The sequence below is a fragment of the Carcharhinus amblyrhynchos genome, chromosome 17 (assembly GCF_965287045.1).
Source record: "Carcharhinus amblyrhynchos chromosome 17, sCarAmb.v2.hapA, whole genome shotgun sequence".
Taxonomy (NCBI): domain Eukaryota; kingdom Metazoa; phylum Chordata; class Chondrichthyes; order Carcharhiniformes; family Carcharhinidae; genus Carcharhinus; species Carcharhinus amblyrhynchos.
Genome location: NC_137340.1, coordinates 27,829,689 through 27,857,524, shown reverse-complemented (window position 1 = coordinate 27,857,524; position 27,836 = coordinate 27,829,689). Strand labels below are relative to the sequence as shown.

Genomic DNA, 27,836 nt, shown 5'->3' with positions numbered 1-27,836 from the left:
CAAGCGGTGCAATCTGACAATTAAATCAAGGAAGGAAGGAGACAGTTTTATTCAGCATTTGTCATTTGATCCAGAACAGAATCAAAAAGGGTGATTAATGTGTCAACATGGCATACAGTGCATGCATGCCACAACATGCCCAAGCCTGTAACTCCATCACCACATGGCAAACTGACAGCGCTGGATGAGTCACAGGACAGGGCACTAAGTAAAGACGAAGAGAAATTCTTCCAAGAAAATTCGGTCCCAATATCACCCTGGGCTACTCCTGTACGCTGGCTGCAGATGGATTGGAAGGGATTTGGGAAGAGATTACTTACATGCCAATTAAACCAGGGAATAATTCATGAGAAGTTGCTGAAGTGGCAAGGAGAACTGTGAGTCATACACAAGGGGGGAATAAATGAGAAACCAATCCTTCCCCCAGCATGCACACCACAGTTTGGAAAGGAAAAATTGAAGAAAGAAGAGTGAAGTCCACAAATGCACAAGCAATCTCTGAAATAAAAGGGATTGATTTGTTTTTTTTACAAAAGGATAGCATAAGTTTTAAACACAATATGTTTATTTTGCTGGTGTATCTATTTTTGTGCTAATTTGAGATTTTGGTTTTAATAAGGGAGAGAGAGGCAGGGTAGGGAATTTTAATGGATTAATGTTGAGGTTCTGTTTGTATCACAGCTTGGTACGGCTCCTGCTCTGCCCTAGACCGCAAGGAACTACAAAAAGTTATGAATGTAGCCCAATCCATCATGCAAACCAGCCTCCAATCCATTGACTCTGTCTACACTTCCTGCTGCCTTGGCAAAGCAGCCAGCATAATTAAGGACCCCACACATCCCAGACATTCTCTCTTCCACCTTCTTCCATTGGGAAAAAGATACAAAAGTCTGAGCCCACATACCAACCGACTCATGAACAGCTTCTTCCCTGCTGAATGGACCTATCTTGCATTAAGTTGACCTGTTTCTACACCCTAGCTATGACTGCAACACTACATTCTGCACTCGCGCCTTTCCTTCTCTATGAATGGTATACTTTGTCTGTATAGTGCACTAGAAACAGTACTTTTCATTGCATGTTAATACAAGTGACAATAAATCAAATCAAATCAAAATCAAATCCAGCAGTACCAAGCAATTGCGTCATAAGACGTGATTGAAAAAGGTTTTGTGCTGTTTTCTTCAACTCAATATTTTGGTAAAACAGCACTATCAGGAGAGGAATACCTTCAGAATTATTAAAACAATACATTTTTAAAAAAAGGTCGCTAAAAACACCACTGAGTAGTGAATAGAATTTCCTTTTCTTAATTAAAAAAGTAATTTCCTGGCTGCACATCTCGTATATTTCATTCCTCCCGGAAGGATTGTATTTGATTAAAATGATCACAGTGGGTGCACCATAGTGATCGCTAATTGCAGTGCCTCCTGCTACAACACAAGTGCCTCCACACCTGCATCAGTGACACAAAGGGAATATAGCCCAACACAAGCATTGCTGTAAAATCAATTTACAACATGAATATCGAGCAAATAGGTTTTTGCTTGCATAAGAATAAATTAAACTTTAACCCAGTTTCTTTATCTTCCCTCGCAGTTATCTTCCCTTCCCGACAGATATTGTCTTTGGCTAGCCTTACCCAAATGGCCATTATTCATGTCTGGAGTCCACTTGAACACGGAACACATCAAAACTGAGCACAATCCTTAGCCCTCACAGAGACATGCACACTTCTAGCGGAGGTTGGTGAATAGCAAATCAGGACTGGAAAGCCCAGCTGATTTTCTTCTACCTGGAACAGCCTCTGGGGACAACAGTAGGACTCTTATCACTACCCTGCTGCTATCAGCTAACTCCACACAAACTAGGGAACCAAATCTTTCCTCTGTGGCTTAGCTATTTACTGGCTCAACATAAAGAGATATGGGCAAATGAGGTGACAGGTTCTTAGGAGTAAAAAATCTATTTATCTCACTGTTACAGCTATAGTTGGCCAAATTCTATTTCTGCAATTGTTACAGTACACAATTTTGTAAATGTTATTAGGTTTCACCAATAATTATGAACAATGAATTTTAGTCCCTTATTTGTTCTGATACTTAGATACAGGGCCCTATTTTACCATTGCAGAAAACATGGTAAAGTCGGATGTGAGGCCATTAACGTGATCTGTGCCCGTGTCTGCGCAGACGGCCACTTCACTGACACCCAAGAACAGCCACGTTCCGATTTGCACCCAAAACGGGCGCAACAGCCATTTAAATACATTTGCATGCATTTAAATTGAATTAATGAACTGCCCGCCCAACTTTATCAGCATTTCCCCCTTTACCGCCGTGTTCACCAATCTGGAATTGCGCCAAAATGAACACGCTGAATAAAAGTCTGAATCGGACGCTCCAGCTGCTGAAGAGGCAAGTTCAGCACTTCCCACAACTCTCTGACTCAGATCGGGGGTGGGGGGGGGAGACGGGAGACGGGTCACGGGTCAGATCATTCTCTGGCTGGGGGGGCAGGGGGAGGGGATGGGTCAGAACATTGTCTGGGGGGGGGGGGGGCTTGGTGGGGAGTGAGGCCACATCGCTGTCTGGTCGTGGGGGGAAGAGGGCCAATCGTTGTCTGGTGGGGGGGGGGGGGGGGGGGGGGGGGCGGAGGTGGGAATGAAGACAGGTCATTCTTTGGCAGGGGGTTAGAGGAGGAGGCGGGTGAGATGGATCTCTGAGGGGGAATGAGGGGGGCAGAGGGGTCTGCTGCCATTCTGCGGGCGATCGTTGGGGGGGGGTGGGGGACAGGGGGTCGCGATCAGTTTGGGTAGCAGTGGGGGATGAATAGATGGACAGTGATATTTGTGGGGGCCATCGCTCCTGCTTTTCGTGGTCTGGGAGCGATCTGACATGGGTGCGCTTTTTCAAATATTTTCTAACAGTGCGTGCACAGTTCAGAGCTCTGATTGTTTTGGATGTGCTAAGCCTCGCCCAAAGCGTGATTCGGACTTGTGATTTTTTTTCAGGCTGAGTGCGTATGGGGGCGCCAGAAAGCAAATCTCCAAGTCGGATTTGAATTGCGCCCAGATTCAGCACTTAGAATAAAAATGGTAAAATCAGGTCCACTGATATTAAAACTCTAGCACGCAGAAACATGGAAACACTGCAAAGTGTGAGGCAGGGTGGCACAGTGGTTAACACTGCTGCCTCACAGCACCAGGGACCCAGATTCGATTCCCGGCTTGGGTCACTGTCTATGCAGAGTCTGCATGTTCTCCCCATGTCTGTGTGGGTTTTCTCCAGGTGCTCCGGTCTACAGTCCAAAAGACGTGCTGGTTAGGTGCATTGGCCATGCTTAATTCTCCCTCTGTGTACCTGAACAGGTGCACACTGGCAGCTAGGGGACTGTCACAGTAACTTCGTTGCAGTGTTAACGTAGGCCTACTTGTGAGACTAATAAACTTTAAACTATGAGGAAGCACCAGAAATTCAATTCATTTATTTTACCCAAGAAAGTTTGTTGCTCTAAAAAAAAAAGCAAAAGCCTCAAATGATTGCTTGAAGTTCTAGTCTGCTCCTGCAGGACTGGGAGAGACAGCAAGTAAAAGTTAATGAGCAAAGTCATATATGAGAGGTCATAGAGAATGCAGGTTAGAAAGTAACATGGCCAACATTAGCAAGTGAATGTGCGCATTTAACCTTCCTTTTACACATTTATCCACTAATATCAGCTGTAGTGAATTTGAGGTTTCAGCTTTTAATACCTCCTTTAGAGAAATTTGGAGTCAAATCAACAAAAAAAAAGTTGACTGATTTGACTGTGTAAACCTGGAAAGAGGCAAAAAGTACACCAAACCAAGACCACCAGTTTGGTGGCTTTCAAACATTCAAATGGGACAACGTGGCTTTAATTTCTTTTACATATCCCTAAAATGGTGGAAAATTAAGTTCGAGAAGGACAAAAAACCAAAGCCAAACCAAACAAAAAACTTGAGGATTTGGACCTCTGACTTGCGCATTGGTTCAACTGACGTTCTTTTTCAGTAATTTCCCTTTGGGGACAGATTTCCGATTCAATAAGTAAGAAAATATTCTTTTTTTTAAAGCTGCATAAGCATGCAGAACGTCATCACAGCCAGTGCTTTACAAGAAAAACCGAGACTTGTTTTCTGATGTGCAACCAAGAAACACATTCCAAGGCAAGTCTCATAGGAAACATTTTGTTTTCAGCCGAGGCACAAGTAAGACGCTTATGGGAATCTATTGGTCACAGAGAGGCCAATTACGTTAATCAGGAGATATAAATTCATCACTTCCTTTTTGATCCTCAGCTTGGGCCGTATCACATTGCAGTGTCTTCCCCCACACCTTCCTCAGCTTGGGGAGGCACCAATGAGAGCACCTCTGGTGATCCTGACCTAAGAAAAATGGCCTGGTTTGGTTGGGGATGCAGCCATGAAGTGGTCACATCCCAAGTTGCAGCAGTGTAGAATCCAAGAGGAAATTCTGCTCCCTGACATTTCTTGGTTACTGCCAATGCCATCTTTATTTCTTCCTCATTAGTGAAGTCATTCGGTAAGGTAAAGAGGGCCTGCAAATAATCAGAGACCTCAGGGGCAGGGGAGTGGAAAGGAGTGGAGGTGGAGAGAAGCAGAGGTCCCGAAATTAGACAGAGCGTTCAGCTGTAGGAGCTTACACTGACAATCGAGCCATCGATATGTGTGGTACGTTCAGACACAAATCATGCCTTCAAAAGGAAAAAAAAAATCAGCATATTGACAAAAAAGGTTGACAGGTGAAATAGATAAAAAAAAAGAGACAAGCACTGACCAAAAATTAACTAGAAACCATGGTTCAAATGTGAGAGAAAGAGGATAAAATAATATTTCCCAGGCAACACAAAAAGGACACAAGCAAAACTCCACAGTCAGAGCCTTCCAGCAAGACATTGAGATTTGTCACAGAAGAATGAGAAAAAACACATTTATAAACAGACCAGGTGGAAAAAGTGATGGGGCAAATTACAAAAAAGTCTACTGGAAGCTGAAAAAAACCACAAACAGGCTGAAACAGGTCAAAATAAGCAGCACAACGGCACAGTGATTAGCACTGCCGCCTCACAGCACCAGGGACCCAGGTTCGATTCACAGCGTGTGAGAATGTCTGTGTGGAGTCTGCATGTTCTCCCCATGTCCGCATGGGTTTCCTCTGAGCGCTCTGGTTTCCTCCCACAGTCTTGGCATTGGCCGTGCTAAATTCTCTCTCAGTGCACCCGAACGTCTCCAGAATGTGGCAACTAGGTTCATAGTAATTTCATTGCAGTGTTAATGTAAGCCTGCTTGTGACATTAATAAATAAACTTAAAACTTAAACATTCCAGGAATGGGTTACAAAACACTAAAAGCACAGCAAATGATTCTGAAGGGACTATAATATTTCTCTTTGCTGCTCTGGGGACAGAGGCAATCTTCCAAAAAATGCAGTTCAGAGTTTCCTTGTTCAGTCAGCAGTTCAAGAACTGATAAAAGAGTCTCAGAGCATCTGCTGAATTTGGAGGGAAACCGAAAACTAAAAATAACGGACTGCTATTTCATTTCACATTCTGAAAATGTCTTCAGTGTTATTTGGCAGAAAATAATTAGCTGGTTTGTAGAATTGACAAACTGTAGCAGTGAAAAACTTGTTGGCTTTGGACAACACAGGATGTGAGCTGCTTGCTTGAGTTTTTGCATCATAAATGCTGCTTTGCTCAAGAGTTAAAATATTCTGCGCTATTTTGAAAATCTCAATTCTCCATATCTTCAGTATGCAAATTTCCAATTTGGGGCTGGAGCATTTCACATCTCACCACTGCAGATTCTGTCTGATGATAGTTTTTTTATTATTAGTTTGTGGGACATGGGGCATTGCTGGCTGGCTAGCATTTATTGCCCATCCCTAGTTGCCTGATGGGCAATTGAGAGTCAGCCACATTTCTGCGGCTCTGAAGCCACATGTAGGTCAGTCCAGATAAGGATGGCACATTTCCTTCCCTACAGCACACTAGTGAACCAGATGGGTTTTTCAACAATGTTTTCATGGTCATCAGTAGATTCTTAATTTCAGACTTTTATCTCTTAATTCAAATTCCACCATCTGCCATGGCGGGATTCGAACCGAGGTCCCCAGAACATTAGTTCAGTTTCTGGATTAATTGTCTAGTGATAATACCACTAGGCCATCGCACCTCAGTTACCCTGACTTTCTCAATAAAATTAACAAAATGTAGGTTTGTCCTAATGTAGACTAATGGAACAAAGAACATAAGAACATAAGAAATAGGAGCAGGAGTAGGCCATCTAGCCCTTCGAGCCTGCCCCGCCATTCAATAAGATCATGGCTGATCTGTCGCTGCTCAGTTCCACTTTCCCGCTTTCTCCCCATAACCCTTAATCCCCTCTCTTATCAAAAACCCATCAACCCGCGTCTTAAAAATATTTAGCTAGGTAGCCTCCACCACTTCAACCCATAAGAACAGGAAAATAAAGAGTGGGGAACTAAATTTGAAAGTGAATAAAAAAAAGACATATTTCATAAGATTTGAAGTGGATGAAAAGCCTAAGACATCCTTTTTAAATTTTATTCTAATCTGTTAATAAGTGTGTGAAAAAATGCATAATTTCAGGCAAAAATGATCTGAAAGTATTCATATTGTCAAGAAATATTTTGTTACTGTATATTGCAAAATGTCCATCTTATGTAAGCACATTGAAACATTTTAATCTTTCATATTTATCCAGTCTCTTTGCACAGTATTTGGCAACAAAATCAAAAATGATTATACCAAGGATGGACCAATGGAACAACATTGGAAGTTGGACAATTTTTCTAACACAACTGAGCAGGATAAGAGTTACTGTTAACTATTCTAAAACATTTGTTATCTAAATAAGAGGCAGCAAAAGTGGCTGAACACTGCCAATGAAGAGTTGCACATATATATCTTATGGCTGGAGAAATGCATTAGTAAGTGTACAAGTCTTCAGGCTAAAGCACTCAGAAATCCACAAAGATGGACTTGCTGTTTGCCTGGTGTAGAGGGCATACCCAATTCATCCACATTAAAAGAATCTAGCTTCACTATACCAATGGCTGTTGAGCATGGATAGTGTGATTTATAATTTATCAGCACTGAGCACTGACAAACTTACTGTTGATTATCCTGTTTTTTTTATTCCATTCTTTAAGTTACAAAGCCAATGCTCAGAGTGACCAGGCAAACACAAATCCATTCCTTGCTTGTTCCAAAAACCAAATTCAAATTGAATCCAATTCACGATCCTGAGAATAGAGACAAACAAGCTGACAAGATACGGCATTACACTGGGTTTGATCTGATGCTCAACTTTAGCCAAAACGTAGTTGATGATCCTGTTAGGATTGGCCAACCTAGTAGTGCATTGGCTTGCAGAGTCACTTGGGCTCAGGTGGGATGAATTCCAGTCTCAGGTCCACCCTTTCATGTTGGCTTGTCAGTTATCAATAGTGCATTGCAATACTCCAAATATCAGAGTTGACTTCAATCAGCAAGTATGTCGTCAAGCAAAGCCCATTTCCCTCTCCACTGAGTGTTAGGCGTTAGCCAGTAAACAACTGCCAATATTCTTGCCTTAGAGAAGGGGCACTAGATTGATTCCCAGTTATCCCATGAGGAGAGATTGAGTAGACTGAACCTATATTCAATAGAGTTGAGAGGAAAGAGATAATCTCACTGAAATGAATAAACCTCTTAATGGATTTCACAAGATAGATACTGAGAGGCTATTTCTCCAGCTGGAGAATCTAGAATTAGGGTTAATAGGCTCAAGTCAGCCATTTGGAACTGAGGTGAAGAAAAATTCCTTCATTCTGAGTTTTGAATCTTTGCAATTCTCTACCTCAAAGGTCTCTGGATGCTCAGTTAATCAGAGTATTCAAGACATTTAGGCACTATGCGAATAGGGCAGGAAAGTGGAGTTGATGTGAAAGATCAGCCATCATGTTATTAAATGGCAGAGCAAGTTGGAAGGACTGACTGACCTACTCTTGCTCCTATTTCCTACATTCCTGTGCCCTTAAAGCACCAATACATTCAGAAGAGTAGTAAGTGCTAGAAGCTTCTTACATGTGGCATGATGCCCAATGCAACTCTTCTTAAAAAATGTGCAAGCGGATTGCTATATTCCTCAAAATCACAGTGTGCCTACATACCATAGGCATTGAATAGTGAAGAGCTTGTCTCTCTACAACAACCCAGTATAGTCATGGTGATGCTTTCCTTTCCTGTCATCCTAAACCTTCAATCATGCTCGTCAGCCAGACAATGGATACCTGCCTTCAGTGATGGGAGAATCTACGCAGGACAGCATGTATTGTCCAAATCACCTTAATAAGCTAGATGCTCAAGTCTTGTACCAAATTTATTCACCATGTGACACAGAAATATGACTGGCACAAGCTTAATTGTGCATCGGGAGTATGTGAATTGCAACACTGTGCATCGCAAGCATATACTTTTTACTCTGCTACATCATGGAAGAGGGGGATCTCGTAGAAACCTATAAAATTATAACTGGACTGGCCAGTGTAGATGCAGGAAGGATGTACCTCGTGGTGGGAACTCCAGCACAAGGGGTATAGTCTAAGAATACTAAACCTTTTAGGACTGAGATGAGGAGAAATTTCTCCACCCAGCGAATGGTAAGTCTGTGGAATTTGCTACAACAGAAAGCAGTTGAGGCCAAAACATTGTATCTTTTCAAGGAGGAGTTAGTTAGATGTAGGTCTTGGGGTGAAGGGAATCAAAGGATAGGAGGGGAAGGCAGGATCAGGCTGTTGAGTTGAATGATCAACCATGATTATAATGAACGGCAGAGTAGGCTCGAAGGGCTGAATGGCCTACTCCTACTCTCTAAAGTTTCATTAACATGAAACCGTTCTGCATGGGTGGGATAGGGAAAGGGGGAACACTCCTGTGGCAATTCTGAGGACTTCCTTGTAGCTGGTTGCGGTCAGACATTTGCAGGCGCTTAGAAGCCATTTCTACCCTGCTGTGAGATCGAGAGAGACAGCAGGAGGGGAAGTAATTAAATAATGTGTGTGTTGCCACAGATCTCCAAGATCATTACAATTCTCTTCTTTTACCTGGAGTAGTTTATAGTGTGCAAACATACATTCCAATTCAGATAAAGTCCTTGGGGGGAACATAAAAGACATTATCATGACACAACTATGCACAATGCAAAACCAGCGTGGCTTTCTGCCTGGAATTTCCCAGCCTCAAATATCAGAATGGTGTAAAAAGGCAGCAAGATGATAGAAGATTAATCGGTATATCAAAGCCACAATGTAATCAAAAGGTAATTTTCTCACGGAGGCTGGTGAAGGAGTGATGAAGATACTAAATGAGTATTTTGCACAGATGAGCATAATCATGAAAGTGAAAGGATTCGGGTGAAAGTGGAGCAATTCGGAGAACTCTGAAAAGGGTATAATCCAAAAAATGATGGTGAAACTCATAAGTGGAATACATATCATGCTGCGATGGAACACTAAGAGGAGTGGGACTGGAGACAGCAGATACTCTGATCACAATCCTGCTGACATCCTCAGGGTGAAATTGTGCCAGAGGGCCAGGCAGCTGTTAACAGCACTTCTGCTGAAAAGGGAAAGATTGGGTAACTGTACACATGGGCCGTGTGAAAGCTTCTAAAGGCTTAAGTCTTGATGAAATTATAATTCACTCAGAATGATATGGCTAATGAAGAATACAGTAAGAAGTCTCACAAAACCAGATTAAAATCCAACAGGTTTATTTGGTAGCGCAAGCCACTAGCTTTCGGAGCGCTACTCCTTCATCAGGTGAGTCACCACCTGATGAATTAGGCTAGGTTTTAATCTAACATTTCCTGGGTAACTATTCAGGTAGGCACATCAGAATTGCCTCAAGTCACCAAGGTGGCATTCATAGGGGGCCCAAGAAGCAGGCAAATTGCCCACTGGAAGTTGAAACTTCCCACATAGGTCAGCACATTTCCACAGGTTCCCCATGTGCTTCTCAGTCACATGTCCAAAGGTTTGGGCCAATGTGAAGTGATCTTGCAGCCGGCGTTGCTGGGATCACAGAGCTGGTGAATGATCGAGCTGACCAGCAATCAGGGAGCCTGTAATGTGGGGCCACTGAACGACCTCCACACTGACAGACCGGTAAGTGTGCAGTGGCCCACTCAGTGTTATGCTTCCAGCCTCCCGGGCAGAAATAAGCCCTGCCCCCTGACTTATAACGATATCAGTGCTGGTGCTCTCTGCAGTGAGAAGGCTGACAACACCAGGTTTAAGTCCAACCAAATGGAGAGTACTCTCCATTCACCTGACGAAGAGGCAAACCTCGAAAGCTTGTGAGTTTACTATCAAATAAATCGGTTGGACTTAAACCTGGTGTTGTCAGACTTCTTACTGTGTTTACCCCAGTCCAACGCTGGCATCTCCACATCATGACTGCTCTCTGCAGTGCACAGAGTGTGGGAGATTCCTGTCTGAACTCCCACTGAAAAAAAAACCAATATAAATTACTCCAGTTTTCCCGCAAATTTGACACATGGTCTATCTAATTATGCAGAAAGCTGAAGAGTTAGTACATCGGGCGTTTGTGTGTCACATGGAATTCAAAGGAAATTCTGCATTCTAGGTGGTCAGCAGCAGTCACGGGGGAGGAATGTGGCAATGTGCAACCTATGCTCACCTCCTGTGAACCTCACTTCCCTTTAACACACAGAAATGTGAAACAAGACAAAGCAATTGAATAGCTCTAACAGCCAGCACAGGTGAAATCCAAAGAAAGGCTCCTCCTGGCCATAACATGTACAAATCCAGTGTCAGGGATTCCTCTACCAGCCAATCTGATTTTTATGAATCACTGCTAGACTGTGTGTTATTTGGTTATTTCTTTGCACTTCCAACTTCTAGATTTGTTGCCACGGGAAGCATAACTGTGGTCAGGCTCTCTGACCCACCAATTTCACATTAGGTTCAAGCCCGTGTTTATGTTACACAAGGTAGAATTAGTGCAGCTTCTCCACCCTAATTTACACAATAATAAATAAAGGGATTGCAGTAGACATGACCACAAGGGACCAGCAATAACATAGGAATCCATGCTACATCATTGCGATAGTACAACAGCCTTTACTGTATAGAAGCACACAGCCCATTTCCAAAGCTAAGGATGTACACAGTGGCTGGTTACAGTCCCAAATGTTGGATAAAATGTAGCCCCGGCACCATCATTAAAATAAAGTTTGAATTTTCATGCAAGGGATTTTTTTCTTTAAAAAAAAATCAAGGTTATACCCATTAAAACAGTTCTGATGATGCTGCCCTAACCCACCCAGCCCCACTGCTATGGAAACAGGTGTACACCTTTTAAATTCAACCAGTGGCACGATGGCACAGTGGTTAGCACTGCTGCTTCTCAGCACCAGGGGTGCCATTCAATTCTGGCCTCGGATCACCGTCTGTGTGGTGTTTACACATTCTCCCAGTGTCTGTGTGAGTTTCCTCCAAGTGCTCCGTTTCCTCCCACACTCCAAAGATATGCCAGTTAGGTGGAATGGTCAAATAAATTGTCCCTTAGTGTCCCAAGATGTGTAGGTTGGATGGATTAGCCATGGGAAATGTATGGGGTTATGGGGATAGGGTGGGAAGAGGAGCTGGGTAAGACCAGAGAGTCAGTGCAGACTTGCTGGGACAAATGGCTTTCTGCACTGTAGGAATTTTATCATCGCACAATTACATTGGTGCTTAGGGATCTGACGATCATCCTGACTCAAAACGTTAGCTCCATTCTCTCTCCGCAGATGCTGTCAGACCTGCTGAGTTTCTCCAGCATTTTATCTTTTTGTGTGAGGAATTGATAATACCATTGTATAAAGCATCAATTCACTCCATGGTGGGTTGGGATATGGTGTGGTGGTAGGTTATATATCTGACCCAAATTATTTCCCCAACCCAGACCCCCAACAAGAAAAAAGGGATGTATATTTGATCGTTAAATTAACTGCTGAAATATGTCCAGCAAATGCAAGGTTCAGCTCTCACTGATGTGTACTTAACCAATGATTTACTTGTTTCAGTAACTTGCTCTGTATTTCCAACCAGCCAAATATTATCTTCCAGATCAAATGGCCGACCCATTTTTGAATGGGTTAAGACTCAAAATCCACGGAGCACTAAAACCTCAGGCCTAATACCGTAACAAAAAACTGGGAGCAGGCTTTTGCAACTGAAAACTTGACCTGTTTTCAGATATACGATTGTTGACTTGCTAGCTCTGTGGTGCATATGATAGATAGGACATGATCAGCAGTTTACACAGTTACAGTTGATTGGCTTAGGTAATGGCAGGTACAGGCAACTAGCAGGAAAATCATCATCTGCCTGAAGCAATCCCATAACTCAAATTATTGAGGGGGAAGATCCTCTTCCCACTCAATTAAAGGGATGAGTTGGTTACATCCTTTGCTCCTGTTGACATGGTGGTTTGATATTTAGAGATTGCAATTCATCCAGTTTCGGGAGAGCAATTGTTTCTTTCTCATTTTTAGACTGTCGTATGGAGGCCAGTGCCTGCGGAACTGCTGATTTTCTATGAGACTCTGCAAACCCTCAGAAGCAGCTCACATTATGAAAATCAACACCCTTACCTGCATAACACAATTGTAAGCCCATACTTTGTTCTACGTTAGTGTTGGGATATGGGAGGAGAGGTTGTTTATATTATGACTTGCATCCCTCTCTGTGACTTACACGCACATAAAGGCAAATTCGGTGATTCTGCGCTCCCCACGGGGAATGACATTTGAAGGAACACAGGTCAGAGACAGAGTTGCAATTCTGTAGGACTAATCCTGATCCACATTTCCTTCAAGCATGGTTCTATTCTGGGAGCATGGAATTGCCAACTTTACTCCACAATTTCAAAACACTCTGGTGATGCCTTGTCACGAGGGCTTCAAAATCTAAAGCTTTGTGGTCCTCATAATGTTTTTGTGAAATATTGCACATAATTCCATAAGATCTTTCTTTTTAGTGCTAGGATTCAAACACTCCACACAAAGAAAAGGGCTCCAATCATTTCCTTTCAGAACCAGAACTCTTTATACCCAGAAAACTTCTCTTATCAACACCCATGAAAACAGAATAAACTCCTGAGGGAACAAAAACATCATGTGCATAGCTTTTAAGTTGATGGAATTAGCCTCCCTCACTAATTTTATTACAGGGAGCTCACACGCACATGAGCAATGTGTTACCATTGGCACAAATAATGGCCGTTTGACCAAGCGCTCTAATGAACCAATCATTCCTACACTTACCCATGATTCCACATGAGAGGAGAGTAGGCCCTTTACTCATCTTCTTTGGAAGGTGCTGAAAACAATTTAGGAAATGTCGTTAAGCCAGAATTTCTAATAACCATCATTTTAAAAGAGTTTGTTTTTAAATATAGAAACAGCACTTACAGGTAGCTGACTAAAAAAATGCATTTAAAAGATTACAATTATATCGTAAGATCAACCAATCACAACCGAGGAGAAAAGATAGGTAATTGACAAAATTACTGATGTAACTTTGACATTTTACAGCCAGTAAAATTACCCAATCACAACAAAGCAATTGTATCATGTGACTGCATGATATTATGACACCACTAACTGACTTGATTTTGAATATCACCAATGTGAGAACTTTTAAATAAGCAACTTATTTTTAAAAGGAGTGCGAAGCCACAAAAAAAATCTTTCAAAAGTCTTTATTTGGCACACTGTTTAGAACATATGTTTTATTTTCAGTAATAGATGGTTATCACTTTTTAAGCACAATTTTGAATTTAGGTCCCGAAGCGGAATCTTTTTGTGTGTTTTTCATCTAAAGCAGTGCATACGCAACAAGCTAACACTTAATCATTTAGCTATTAGAATGAATATATATTTGTGTGACATTATCAAATTATCTTTAAAATGGCAAATATTGCAACAGACAAGACCCAAACGGTTTGCAGATTAAAAAACTGATACCTTCATTTACAGTAAGAAGTCTCATAACACCAGGTTAAAATCCAACAGGTTTATTTGGAATCATGAGTTTTCAGAGCATTGCTCCTTCATCAGTGACTCACCCGATGAAGGGGCAGCACACTGAAAGCTTGTGATTCCAAATAAACCTGTCGGACTTTAACCTGGTGTTGTGAGACTTCTTTCTGTGCCCACCCCAATCCAATGCTAGCATTTCTACATCATGACCTTCATTTACAAACTATGAAGCCTAATAATCAGTGTGCATATGCATACAATACCATACAAACATACAAAAAAAAAACCAGTAACAGGACAATTATCCTCTACCATCTAATAGAGTTTAGGGATCTGTTAAATGACATGCACTTGTTATAGTGGATGGAATTTAACTTATCTGTTGTGTGCTATTGGAAGCTACACTGACCCTTATGCAGTGCTTAGATTTATGAGGTGTTTTTCTTGGTTAACACAATTGTTTTTTTAATTCATTCAGGGGATGTAGGCGTCACTAGCTGGACCGGCATTTATTGTTCAACCCCAAGGGCACTGGGGCCAAATGCATTGCTGGAGTCATATATGTAGGCCAGACCAGGCAATGACAGCAGATTTCCTTCCCTAAATTAGTGAACTATATGGGTTAGTGACAATTGACAATGGTTTCGTGGTCATCATTAGACTTTTAATTCCAGATATTAATTGAATTAAAATTTCACCATCTGCCATGGTGGGATTTGAACTGGAGTCCCCAGAGCATTACCCTGGATCTCTGGTCCAGTGACAATACCACTATGCCACTGCCTCCCTCTGGTTGCAGGAATTCATGTACTGTTTCAAGCACTCCAATTGATACACTTAAGGAATGAAAACCACATTTCTCTGTTGCAAAGATCAAAAATCCAGGAACTGGAACAGCTGATCCAAAGCAGACCAGACTCCATGACCTGGACTTTCACGGAGCTGGGACAATCTGGGACAACAGTTGGCATGACTTCAGCATTCCCATTTCCACTCCCCTTTCAAGAAGCTTCCACCAGTATGGGATAAGCCTGTCCATACACAGAACTCCTGTTGTTGGCGCTATGGTAGCAGTGGACAGTTTAAATTGTGCCCCTGCACCCCAACACCATTAAAATTGATCTAGTAAACATTGGTTCACTTTTGGACGGAAGCCCAAAGTAAACATTTAGTGTAACAAAAGCCGATCGTTCACAAACTTGACCTCAATAGTCGCTGAGAGTACAAAAGGAGAAATCTGAGATGTTCCCTAATTTATCACATGCTGCTGAACCCAAATTTATGAAGTGATGTCTATCTATTTAAGTCCCTGTTAACAAGAGACACAATTCCAGGTGGTTGCATCGTCTATAAGAAAGCTCCACATGAGAGCTGGTGCCTGGAGTATTTTCCCTTGTGTTCTGCATAGTTCTGTTTTGAACCGACACAGGGTAATGGGGTGAAGTCGCTTTTTCTGTGTGGTCAGAAAGCCAGAATGTGAAATTCTATTGTAATCTCTAAATATCAGTGTCTACTGCGCTGACTTTGCAGTAAATTGAAAAGAAATTTAATTCTGGATAATGTGACTTGAAGATTTCAGAATTACTGTCACTAATGTTAGCAGACGAATGGTTAACACTTGTGTCACAGTCAATTCTCTGCAACTTCAACTGAAGTTTAATTTATGTAAACTAAATAGATAAATGCTTTGGTTAAATACCTGGCAAAGGAGTGTCAAAGACCAGTGTTTAGCACTTCTCTGTCAATGCCTCCAACTGTAATTTCTAGGCACATTAACCTCAAGTAAAATTACTAATGAGAAATTCCATTTAATCCAGTCAGCTTGCTTTGTCAACAAGGTCCAGATACTGTTCCAGGAACTGGGGGAAGGTTTCACACTTCCACATTCAGGCAGAACAGTTTGGCAAAACTGAAGTCCTAATTGCAAACCAGGACGTAAGCGGCTGACAATTTAATGAATGGAAAATCATGAGCAACCTGTACCCAAGCCTGTGATGAATGTTTCCACCTTGCCAAGCTTCTGTGCCAAGGCACTGAAGAGGAAAATCTGCCCTTGTTGTGACTGTTGAATAGATTTTCCGTCATGTGCATGAATGCAGCCGAAATGTTGCACCTGGCCAACTAAGGCATGGCCAATCTAATCAAATCTTCCAGAGTTGATAAGCAGAATTACGCATTGATTTTGAGTTCCAGTCAGTGAGCTCACACACTCAAAGCTGGCATATTTGGCACTGCTGCAACTAGTTAAAGTAACACCATAACCTTTTAAAGAGAACGTAGCAAAAGAAATTTCAGAATTTTTGGAGCATCCATGCAGAGAATGAATCAGTTCATTTCAGGAACTTCTGTACAATCTGCAATCAAAATGTGAACTTATCTAACTGACGCCTCTACAGATGCCCAGTTTCCCCAATATTTTGCACTTTCCTTTCACATTCCCAGTGTCAATTATTTTTGTATCACAGGGCTGTTCAGATTGACAAATGAAGCAGTTTAGATATATACAACGGAACAGAAGGAAAAGGAGGCTTGCCCTCCACTGTATCTTTGCAAAAGTTTAAGAATCTTGTTTGTGACTGGAGTTTGCGACTTTAGAGTTAACATGAAATTCAATGGTATTACTCTTCTCCTTCTTGAGCTCCCTGCCTGAAGGCAGGTCCACCCCAGTGTTGCAATCTCCACCATAGATATGGTGAGGCAGGTCCCAATTCCACCCCAGCCAGAAAATGGATCAAATCTATAGCTGTTGGCACCAGTCTGATCCACACCAGACGTCCAGCCATTCGGGCCAAGCAGTCTGAGATGCTATGGCAACATATACTTTGAATTGAATGTTCTTGTCAGGAACTATGGATAGGTGATGGTGGAGGCTCCAATTTCTTTGCTGGTCATGGCTGACCAGGAATCTCTCCCACAAACCACCATTGGTAAACATTAGAAGGATTTACAAGTTGAAACTCAACTTGTTTGGCCATGCTAATGAACACTCCTTCCTTGGCCACCAAGCCCTTGAGTAGGACTTGAGTATGAAAATTCTGTGCGTTACCCGCTGCACCAAAGGCCTACTCAATGATGTTATGGTCATTCAGTATGTGGATGGCCAGACTAGAGATGGAGCAAAACTTGACTTCCTCTTGGGAAATAAGGAAGGGCAGGTGACAGAAGTGTTAATGAGGGATCACTTTGGGACCAGTGACCATAATTCTATTAGTTCTAAGATAGCTATGGAGAATGATAGGTCTGGCCCAAAAGTTAAAATTCTAAATTGGGGCAAGGCCAATTTTGATGACATCAGGCAGGAACTTTCAAAAGTTAATTGGGGGAATCTGTGGGAAGGCAAAGGGACATCTGATAAGTGGAATGCTTTCAAAAGTGTGTTAACCAGGGTTCAGGGTAAACACATTCCTTTTAGAGTGATGGGCAAAGCTGGCAGAAGTAGGGAATCCTGGATGACTCGGGATATTGAGGCTCTGGTCAAGGAGAAGAAAGAGGCACATGACATGCATAGACAGCTGGGATCAACTGAATCCTTGAAGAGTATAGGGAGTGTAGAAGTAGAGTTAAGAAGAAATCAGGAGGGCAAAAAGGGGACACAAGATTGTTTTGGCAGATAAGGCAAAGGAGAATCCAAAGAGCTTCTACAAATACATAAAGGCCAAAAGAGTAACTAGACAGAGAGTAGAGCCTCTTTAGGATCAACAAGGTTATTTATGTGTGGATCCACAAGAAATGGGTGAAATCCTAAATGAATATTTCTCATCAGTATTTACTGTTGAGAAAAGCATGGATGTTAGGAAACTTGGGGAAATAAATAGTGATATCTTGTGTACATATTACAGAGGAGGTAGTGCTGGAAGACATTGTAAAATTGTTCAAAGTGTTGCATCAGGAGCACCATAGGTTCTTCTCTGCTGCCATCAGACTTTTGAATGGACCTACCCTATATTAAGCAGGTCTTTCTCTATACCCTATTTGCAACATTACGTTCTGCACTATCTCCTTTTCTTTTCCCCGACGTACTCTATGAACAGTTTGCTTTGTCTGTATAGCACACAAGAAACAATACTTTTCATTGTATCCTTATACATGTGACAATAATAAATCAAATTGAAATGTTGCAGAAAATAAATGATTTAACTGCACATATCCTGCTTTAGACTCACGGTTCCAACAAACTTTGTATCATTTTCTTTGTCATTTTAAGAATATTTGCCATTAATCTGCTACAGTTGCTGAGAAATACCATTTGCAGTCATTAAACAAAGTCCATCTTCCTGCCACTCAATTTGAATCAAACTAGAATAATACTGGAAATTAATGAGACTATTTGTAAGTGAGCCTATAAATAAAGATGAATTTGGAAGCATTCACATTCAGCGTTGTCTTTGCATAACCCCTATAGGATAATGATTAACACAGTTTATCTATACAGATGTAATCCTAGAGCAACTCAGCTTAGAATGTACATTGGGCCAATGGGACAACAACATAGACTCACCATTTAGAGGATGAGTAAACACTTCCATTTTGTGGGAAAATAGATGCGTTGGCCAACTCACATAAATATTGGTGGCAAAACTGTCACCGTTAAATATTTGCTGCAGATGGAATTTCAGCACGGAGCAATATTTCTACCACTGATAAAAGTTCAACTGTTAGTTTGAAGAAATTCCCCAAGAAAGCCCACATCGAATGCCTTTGTAAGGCTTTCTTTAAATATTGGCACTGTTCTGTCATCTTCCACCAGTTACAAATGTGAGCAATTTCATTCAAACTAACTTTCCTGAACTTAGTATTTCAGAGGCTGCGCCAAGGATCAGGGTAGCAGCTATGATTACTATAAGATTGCAGTTCTGATTTTGGAAGTAACAGGGTGCTTTAAGTATCAATACTGACGGGAGTAAAAACTGAAGCCATCCCACCGAGATCAAACTAAACTTCTCAGTGAAAACTGGCTTGAAATTAAATTTACACATTAGTAGTTGCACCATAGAAGAAGCAAAATCCCAGAAATACAACTAAAGAATTTCTAAATTTCTAAAGAATCCAATATTGCACAATATATTGGAGGCAACTTCTGAAACTATATCAGATGTTCAAAGTAAATGTTATTTTTCAAAATATGATCCACATATTAGACTTAATTAATAAGCTTACCAATTCAGAGTTGAAGGTGTTGCATATACCATAATCCAAGCCCTTGTTTTCCAGACCTTTGGTTAAAAGAGTCACCATGGTAACATAGTCAACTCTCTGGATCCATTACACTGTGGGCAGTAGTCTGTTGGTATCATCTTAAGCCACATCTTCCATTTCAGGTCACCACGAGAGCTAGTTGCGAGTATACTACTGCAAGCTCTTCATAACTGTCCAATACCACAAACAAGAGGAAAAGAGAAAGATACAGGTGAGTTTTGCATACAATATATCAAAAACTTGAAGAATTAAATATCTGCTGAACATTTATTTCCTCCCTCCTCCTACTCCCCCCCAATGCCCCTCACCACTCCTCCCTGACACCACCCTCAGCACACTGTGCATTATGTCTCGGGCAAGATTTGTCAAGTGACTTGTATTCAGATCTCATGGCAACTCTGCTCTCTAGCCATCTGCAACTCATTAATAAATAAGAATTCAGTGCAACATCCCCATGAAACTTCATTCCTGTTTGGGGAGGTGACTGGCTTCTACTGTGTCCTCCTGGTGTCGTGACTGAGGTCAGGGAATCAGTCTTTGGGGAAATCATTAGTATGAACCAGATCCTAAACTCGGTGCCTCAGCCTTGTTTGTATGTTGTGTCTTTCCATGCCTGCACGGAATAAAGGCTAAACAGAATAGAGGGGGATTATTGACATGAAAATACTGCAACACATTTCTGCATTTGATTTCATTGACGTCCTCAAGTATTTAACTGGAAATCAGATATGTTGTATCCAACTTGACTCCAAATAGACCAGCACTACAATTTTACTTGCACCCACCTTGTTTAATTCAAATAATATAGGTAATAGTGAGTTAATATCTTGGGAAAGCAGATATAATACTTTGCCCATGCAGGATGTTTGGTGGTGTGTGCAGACATTTTTCTACACTGAGATTTCTATACTTTTTCAACTTAATTTGAACCCTAATAGGTGATGAGCTCCCTTTCATTGTTAAAGTCAATGAGTTCAGTTGAAGTGATGAAACTGAAGTACTGCTAACCATCTTCTATACTCTGTCTCTTCCACCCTCACCTCCATCAGTATGAGAAACTCATGGACTTTTTGTCTCAAAGATTGAGATCGTACAATCAGCTTCCTCTGCCACATTTTCCCCTTCCTCTAGCCCACAGGGCCAAATTTCCTCTGAACTTCCCTCTGCCCAAGCACTGAACTAATATCTTTCTCTAGGTTCTCTCCCATCTCCTTGGTGCGTTCTCTGAGCTCACCTTGTCTACAAGACTTACCTTCTGTTCACTCAATCCTGTCCCCTAATTGATCATCCAATTTCCCTTCTTGGTCCGCATGTTAGTTTCTCTTTTAACATTGATTTAAAAGAAAGAGACAGTCATCAATAATATTTCACCTCAAAAAAAAATCCTTGACCTGCACCATCCATCTCAAACCTTGCCAGGCATATTATAGCCTCCCAAATTTGTGTCCATCATTCCCCCAAGCTCCATGCTTAAGTGCCGCCAATCTAATTTCCAACACAGTATCTAAACAGCTCTTATCAAAGAACAGTACAGCACAGGAACAGGTCCTTTGGCCCTCCAAGCCTGTGCCAATCATGTTGTCCTATCTAGATCAACCACCTGTAACCCTGTATCAAAGTCACAAATGACATCCTCTGTCACTCCTCATCCTGTCTGCAGCCTTGGTCACATTTCACCACACCATTCTGATCCAATGCCTCTCTGCTGTCATCCAGCTGGATGGGACTGCTCTCCGCTGGTGCCATTTTTATCAATCAATTCCTACACAGAATCTAATTTGTTATGGCTCTCTTTCTGCGCTCACATCATTACTTCTGGACACTCCCTATCCTTGATCCTCTCCCATTTCTCACCTACAAGTCCCCATCAGTGGCTTCATCCAAAAGCACAGCATTAGGTTTCATGTGTGTGCTGATGACATCCAGATCTACCTTCCAACTCCCCAATTGATGTTAAATTATCTGATGTCTTACCTGGCACCCAGTGCTGATTGAGCAGACATTTTCTCCAATTAAATATTCGCAAGATTGAAACCATTGTTTTTGGTCTCTGCTCCAATTCCTAGCTACCAACTCTCCCTCAAAGACTAAGACCGTTTAGCCTGTCAATGCCAATTGGTGTCAAACTTGATCCCAAGAAGAGTTTTCAACCACGTATGTGCACCATCAATAAAACCATCTACTTCCATCTTTGTGATATTGTCCGAATTCATCCATTTCAGCTTATCCGCTGCAGAAACCCTTATTCGTGCCTTTGTTATCTCTCCATTTAAATATTCCAATGCAGTCCTGGCAAGTCTCCCACATTTTACCTTCCTTAAGCTTAAGGTCAAGCAAACTCTATCCCATGTGTCTTAACTCATACCAAGTCCCGTTCACCTACCACCTCAGTGCTTGCTGACCTACAATGACAAGCAATGACTTGATTGTAAAATTCCTATCCTGGTTTTCAAATTCTTCCATGGTCTCACTTCTACCTACATCTGTAATCTTCCCTAGACCACAATCCTCTCTCAGATATCTGCACTCTTCTAACTCTGGCCCCCTGTGCATTCGCTCCACCATTGGTAACCTAGGCCTCTGGAATACCCTTACTATTATTCTCTACCTCACTTTCCTCCTTTTAGGTACTTTTTAAATACACTCTCTTTGAACATAAGAACATAAGAAATAGGAGCAGGAGTAGGCCATCTAGCCCTTCGAGCCTGCCCCGCCATTCAATAAGATCATGGCTGATCTGTCGTGGCTCAGTTCCACTTTCCCGCCCTCTCCCCATAACCCTTAATCCCCTCTCCTATCAAAAACCCATCAACCCGCGTCTTAAAAATATTTAGCGAGGCAGCCTCCACCACTTCAACGGGCAGAGAATTCCAGAGATTCACCACCCTTTGAGTGAAGAAGTTCCTCCTCAACTCTGTTCTAAACCGCCCCCCTTTTATCTTGAGGCTGTGCCCCCTAGTCCTACTGTCTTTTTTGAGCGGGAAGAGTCTCTCCACCTCTATCCTATCCATCCCATTCATCATCTTACACGTCTCAATGAGATCTCCCCTCATTCTTCTAAACTCTAACGAGTACAAGCCCAGTTTATTCAGCCTCTCCTCATAGCTCAACCCCCTCAACTCCGGTATCAGCCTAGTAAACCTCCTCTGCACTCCCTCCAAGGCCAAAATATCCTTGCGTAAGTACGGCGACCAAAACTGCACACAGTACTCCAGCTGCGGCCTCACCAATGCCCTATACAGCTGCAGCAAGACCTCCCTACTTTTATATTCAATCCCCCTCGCTATGAAGGCCAGCATCCCATTCGCCTTCCTGGCCACCTGCTGCACCTGCAAGCTGGGTTTTTGCGACTCATGCACAAGGACCCCGAGGTCCCTCTGCACCGTCGCCTGCTGCAGTTTTTCGCCCCGTAAGTAATAGTCCTTCCTACCATTCTTCCTACCAAAGTGGACCACCTCACACTTGCCAACATTAAATTCCATTTGCCATTTCCTGGCCCATTCGCCCAGCCTATCTAGATCCTTCTGCAGACTCTCCACACCCTCCGCACAATTTGCCGTTCCCCCAATCTTGACCTGACTTTTGGTCATCTAATATCACTTTATTTGGCTTGGTATCATATTTTTTTGAAAATGCTTCTGAGAAGCATCTAGACACATTTTATTCGATTAAAGGTATGGTATATATTTGAGTTATTGTTGTGGGATGCCACATTCAAAACAGCCCACAGACAAAAGAGTTGACTGCTCAAACTATAACTGAGCCCCAGTGATGAACCTCTGTCTGGCAACATTTATAAGATACCGTACATCAAAATTCAGAATTGCTTAATAAAAGGTACTCCACTGCCTTTGGAATTTTGTCAAAATAATAACTTAAGTTCCTAAAATTGAGGATGCTGCTTATTGCTTACCATAGATAGCAAATCACTGCTTACACTCAATAAATATACAACATTTCAACTGAAGTTCTAAAAGTTGTTAGAAATCTGCAGAAAGGGTGATTTTCTGGCAGAATATGTTGACTGTATCAAATGTAAATTAACATGCATAGCAGGATTGCCTTCCACAGAAATCATGCCTTGAATGGGTTTGAAGAAAACTTGGACCTCATACTTAAATAATCTGCCTATCATTGGATTAATCAGTTTGTTTTGCAAGTGGAGGTGCACATACCTTGTTTGCCAAGTGTCAACAGAATATTAAAAAAGCTCAAGAGCTCGAAGTTTAAAAATTCCTATCGCCATCACAGGAAAGAAGCCAGCTTTCTAACAGAGGTTGAATCAGTCTGTTTGTATATTCATGCATATTTGAAGAGTTTCCAGGGAAAGCATGGTTCTCTCACCACCACTGGGGTTTGCTAGGCTTTACTAGAATAAGATTTGATTTTTTTGCTTGTTAAAAACTAAGATTCTTCTCTGTGACATCCACATTAGTTGGATTCATATGCTCACCAGATGCCAGAACTGAAGAATCTGCACGCAGAGAGCAAAACGGAGCAGAAATAAATTTTGACTGAAGAGCAAGGCTTTCAAAGCACACGTTCCTTTTGCAACTGTATTCATGCTGGAAGCCTCCCAAATGATTTAGGACAGGGCTGAGACAATAGCAGCAATGGATGATACTCACGCACTGACGAATGGAACTATGGCAATATGTCAAATGGACAAATTACAAAGATCAACAGGATGCAAAACACTGAAAGAAATACCGGAAGACACAGTATGAACACCCCAAGAATTATGCCAGCCAAATAAACAAGCATTCTGCTGCAAGTGCAGTTAAAATTAAAGTTTATCTATTCATCAAAATTGGCTTACATTTACACTATAATGAAGTTATTGTGAAAACCCCCTAGTTACCACACTCTGGTGCCTGTTCGGTTACACTGAGGGAGAATTGAGCATGGCCAACACATCTAACTAGCATGTCTTTGGACTGTGGGAGGAAACCGGAGCACCCAGCGGAAACCCACACAGACATGGAGATAGTGCAAGTTCCACACAGACAGTGACCCAAGCCAGGAATTGAATCCAGGTCCCTGGCACTGAGAAGCAGCAGTGCTAACCACTGTGCCACCCACACAAACAAAGAACCACAGGAAAAGAATTAAATAGGAAGAAACAGATAGAGCGAGATTACATACTGCTAATGAACAGTTGATCCATTGGAAGGAACACATTCATAAAGTGGTCAAGAGGCCAGCCCTGCACTGGTGGTTGGGTGAAGGTCCCATTTTTACAGAATGTCATTCTGTTTCTGCTTGCATGGGGGCATTGGAGATCACATCACACCATAAACTCATGCATTCTGTTCCCAAATTTATGGAATTTGGACATTCTGACTAGAGATTCCAGGTAGTGGTGACTATACAGTCAAACCAACAATTCCTGATGGAATTTACCAATTATAAATACAGGTGGATGTCAGGAGATATTCCCATTGAGCCACATACATACCTTCCTCCCTCTGTACCTTACCAAGTATGGTTCACTAGGTTCCTGAAATAAGCAGCTCACAGGAGGAGAGTTGGTTACCTATAGGGAGTAAGACCGCAAGCAGTAACAAAGAACTTGTCAAGTTCAGAGTGTGAGAAAGAATTGCATGGTTGTTCTTATGTATTTTCGTATCAATATTCTCTCATCAGTTCTTATGTATTCTTTCATTACGACATGGTAGCACAGTGCCTAGCTACCTCAGTGCCAGGGACTGGGTTCAATTCTGGCCTCAGGTGACTGTGTGAAGTTTGCATGTTCTCCCGTGTCTGAGTGGGTTTTCTCCAGGTGCTCTGATTTCCTCCCACAGTCCAAAGATATGCAGGTTAGGCAGAGTGGCCATGCTAAATTGCGCTAAGAACCCCAAGATAGATAGGTTAGGGGGATTAATGGGAAAATATGTGAGGTTATGGGGTAAACCTGGGTAAGAGTCAGTGCAGACTTGATGGGCCAAATGGCCTCCTTCTGCACTGTAGAAGAGAAAAAAACCAAAAGAAATACAGTTTGATCTCATTCTAAATGCTTAAGAACTTTTTTTTTGAAAAGAAGCTGGTGTTGTAATGGTGCCTATCTTAAACTTAACAATATCTCAGTGTTTGGCAGTTATTACAAATCTGGTCATTTTATCCTCAATAGTCCAGAGATTGCAATCAAAGTCAGCATAGTTACTGGAAATAAATGATTAAACCAGTCATTCAGGTCTGCGAGTTGGAGTTCAGGATTTACCCAGTTCAATCCTAGCAAGGTCGACTTTAATAAAGAGCAAAATAATAAGTTGAGACAATTCCTCTATCTGCTGAGACAGCTTTACTGGGGGAAATAATGAATTCAGGCATATGGTTGTGACTGGGGTAAATTACTACTAATTACAGGTGCTGCTTAGGAAATTCTCTTCAATATTGTTCACTTTACTCCCACCCAGATAGAGGTGTACATTAGCCCAGAGGAGTTATTCAACTAGGATGTCTGCAGTCGTCAAAACTAAAAATGCCTGCATCAGCTGAGTTAAAACCAATGGTCAGAATGCAAGCCGTGGTAACATAGCACCCATTACTGGGGTGAACATACCTCCCAGCACTCATTTTTCACAGATGCTGTGCAACAAAAGCTTTCCCACCAAGCAACACAAAGAATAGATTATGGGAAAAGCATTTGTAGGTTTGTGCAGGTTAAATTGACCTTAAGAAGGTTAGGTTGAAGGATAGAAAATTAGATCTCTGCAATAAAGGCACTCATAACACAATGCACAGTAGCTGTCACATCTTAACTTTGGATCATAGCAGTGGTTTACTGCAAGTAACTCATTGCATTGCAGCAGAGAAGGAGGCCACTTGACCCACTTTGCCTATACCAGTGCTAGCCCAACTCCAATCCCCTTTTTCACACTTTCTCGTATCGTCTAATAATTTTCTCAAATTCTTTTTCAAACAATTTATGCATTAAATGGCACGGCTTCAATAGCCACTCATGATAATGATTCAGTGTATAAACTTTTATTTTTCTTTAATGGAAGAGTTTGCTGCAAAACGCAAGTGGGGGCTGAATTGCCAATACACTACCCTTGGCTTTATGTCTCGCTCTCAACAGCCGACCGAGACTGTCTGGATGGTGTGAGAGACCACTAACGGCAGGAGGCAGTAGCTGGGATCACTGGGGATGGTCCTTGGCAATTCAGATGGGTGCTCAATCAGCATTCAATAGGAGATAGAGGGTTAGCAATTGGATGGCAGGGGCTGTTGAGAATCAGAAGGGAGGTCAAAGGCTTTTCGAGGATGCTAGTGAGAATTCCTGCTCTTCCTGACTCACAGGGAATGTTGTAAGGACTAACTCTCTTCTCCAATCAGCTGCCAGGAACCTTGCAATTCACAACCACCATAATTCTAGTTTGTATTACATATAAGATGCAGCACCAATGATGAGATTAGGCCACACTTAAAAACTTGGACCTTAAACTTTACAACAGCTCTCAAGATAAATTGATTGAAACATAAAAGTTTCTGAGGGATTTGACAAGGTGGGTGTGGAAAGATGGGGGGGGGGGGGGGGGGGGGGGGGGAGGAGTTTTTTTGGAATACTGCAAAAGCCAATGGTTAGTGGGAAAAGTTGAAGCCAGCGGCACTAACAACAGCATTCTCCATTGTATAGAATCTCAAACGAAACAAAAGAGGCCCTTCAGCCCATTGAGTCTGCCCCGACACACATGAAACACTTGACCTCCCATCTTATCCTATTTACCAGCACTTGACCCACAGCCTTGAATGTTATGACATGCCAAAACTGATGCGAGGTAACCCATTTCTATTACCCTCCCAGGCAGTGCATTTCAGACTCTCACCACCCTCTGGTTAAAAAGGTTTTTCCTCACATGCCCCTCCCCCCAAACCTCCTGCCCCTCGCATTGAATTTTTGTCCCCTCATGATTGACCCTTCAAATAAGGGGAACAGCTGCTCCCTGTCCATGCCCCTTTAGACTTGTGCACTTCAATTAGATCACTCCTCAGTTTACTCTACTCCAACAAGAGCAACCCAGACTTATCCAATCTGTTTTCATCGCAGGGAGCACCCAAGTGAATCTCCTCTGCAGCCCCTCCAATGCAATTACATCCTTCCGGTAATATGGCAGCCAGAACTGCACACAGTACTCTAGCTGTAGCCTCACCAAAATTCTATACAACTCCAACATGACTTCCCTGCTTTTGTAATCTGTGCCTCAATTGATAAAGGCAAGTGTTTCATATGCCTTTTTCACCACCCTACTAAAATGCCCTTCTGCCTTCAGAGATCTGTGGACAGACATGCCAAGCTCCCTTTGCATACTGCTAGACATAGGGAAAAAAAACCTCAAGGGGTGGACCCCACAATGCTATGCTGCTAGGACAGCCTCAGATTTGCCCACCCCACCAGCAACTTAGGCCCTCAAAGATTGGGGTGCCATTTTTAAAGGCTCCCCCAGTGCAAAGATAATCAGTAGGAACCTCCCCGCCCCCCCCCGCACCCCGTCATGACCCTCCTCCAAGCAATATACTCCTTTGAACTCGCTGGAAGGTCTAC

The 27,836-nt window shown here is 42.1% G+C and overlaps 1 protein-coding gene across 3 annotated transcripts in view; it reads right to left on the bottom strand.

The window, feature by feature from the left end:
• The window catches only part of fam53b (family with sequence similarity 53 member B), a 115,636-nt gene that overhangs the window by 63,553 nt on the left and 24,247 nt on the right, over positions 1-27,836 (bottom strand). For 2 of the 3 annotated variants that reach the window (XM_080205669.1, XM_080205668.1), the window contains exons 2-3: positions 19,253-19,461; positions 13,379-13,433 (exon numbers count right to left, since the gene is read on the bottom strand). In XM_080205669.1, coding sequence (XP_080061795.1) covers positions 13,379-13,433; positions 19,253-19,330 — 133 coding nt within the window. In that variant the 5' untranslated portion in view covers positions 19,331-19,461. Of the gene's footprint in view, positions 1-13,378; positions 13,434-19,252; positions 19,462-23,744; positions 23,784-27,836 lie in introns of those variants that run through there. The other variant, XM_080205670.1, reaches the window with a different exon arrangement.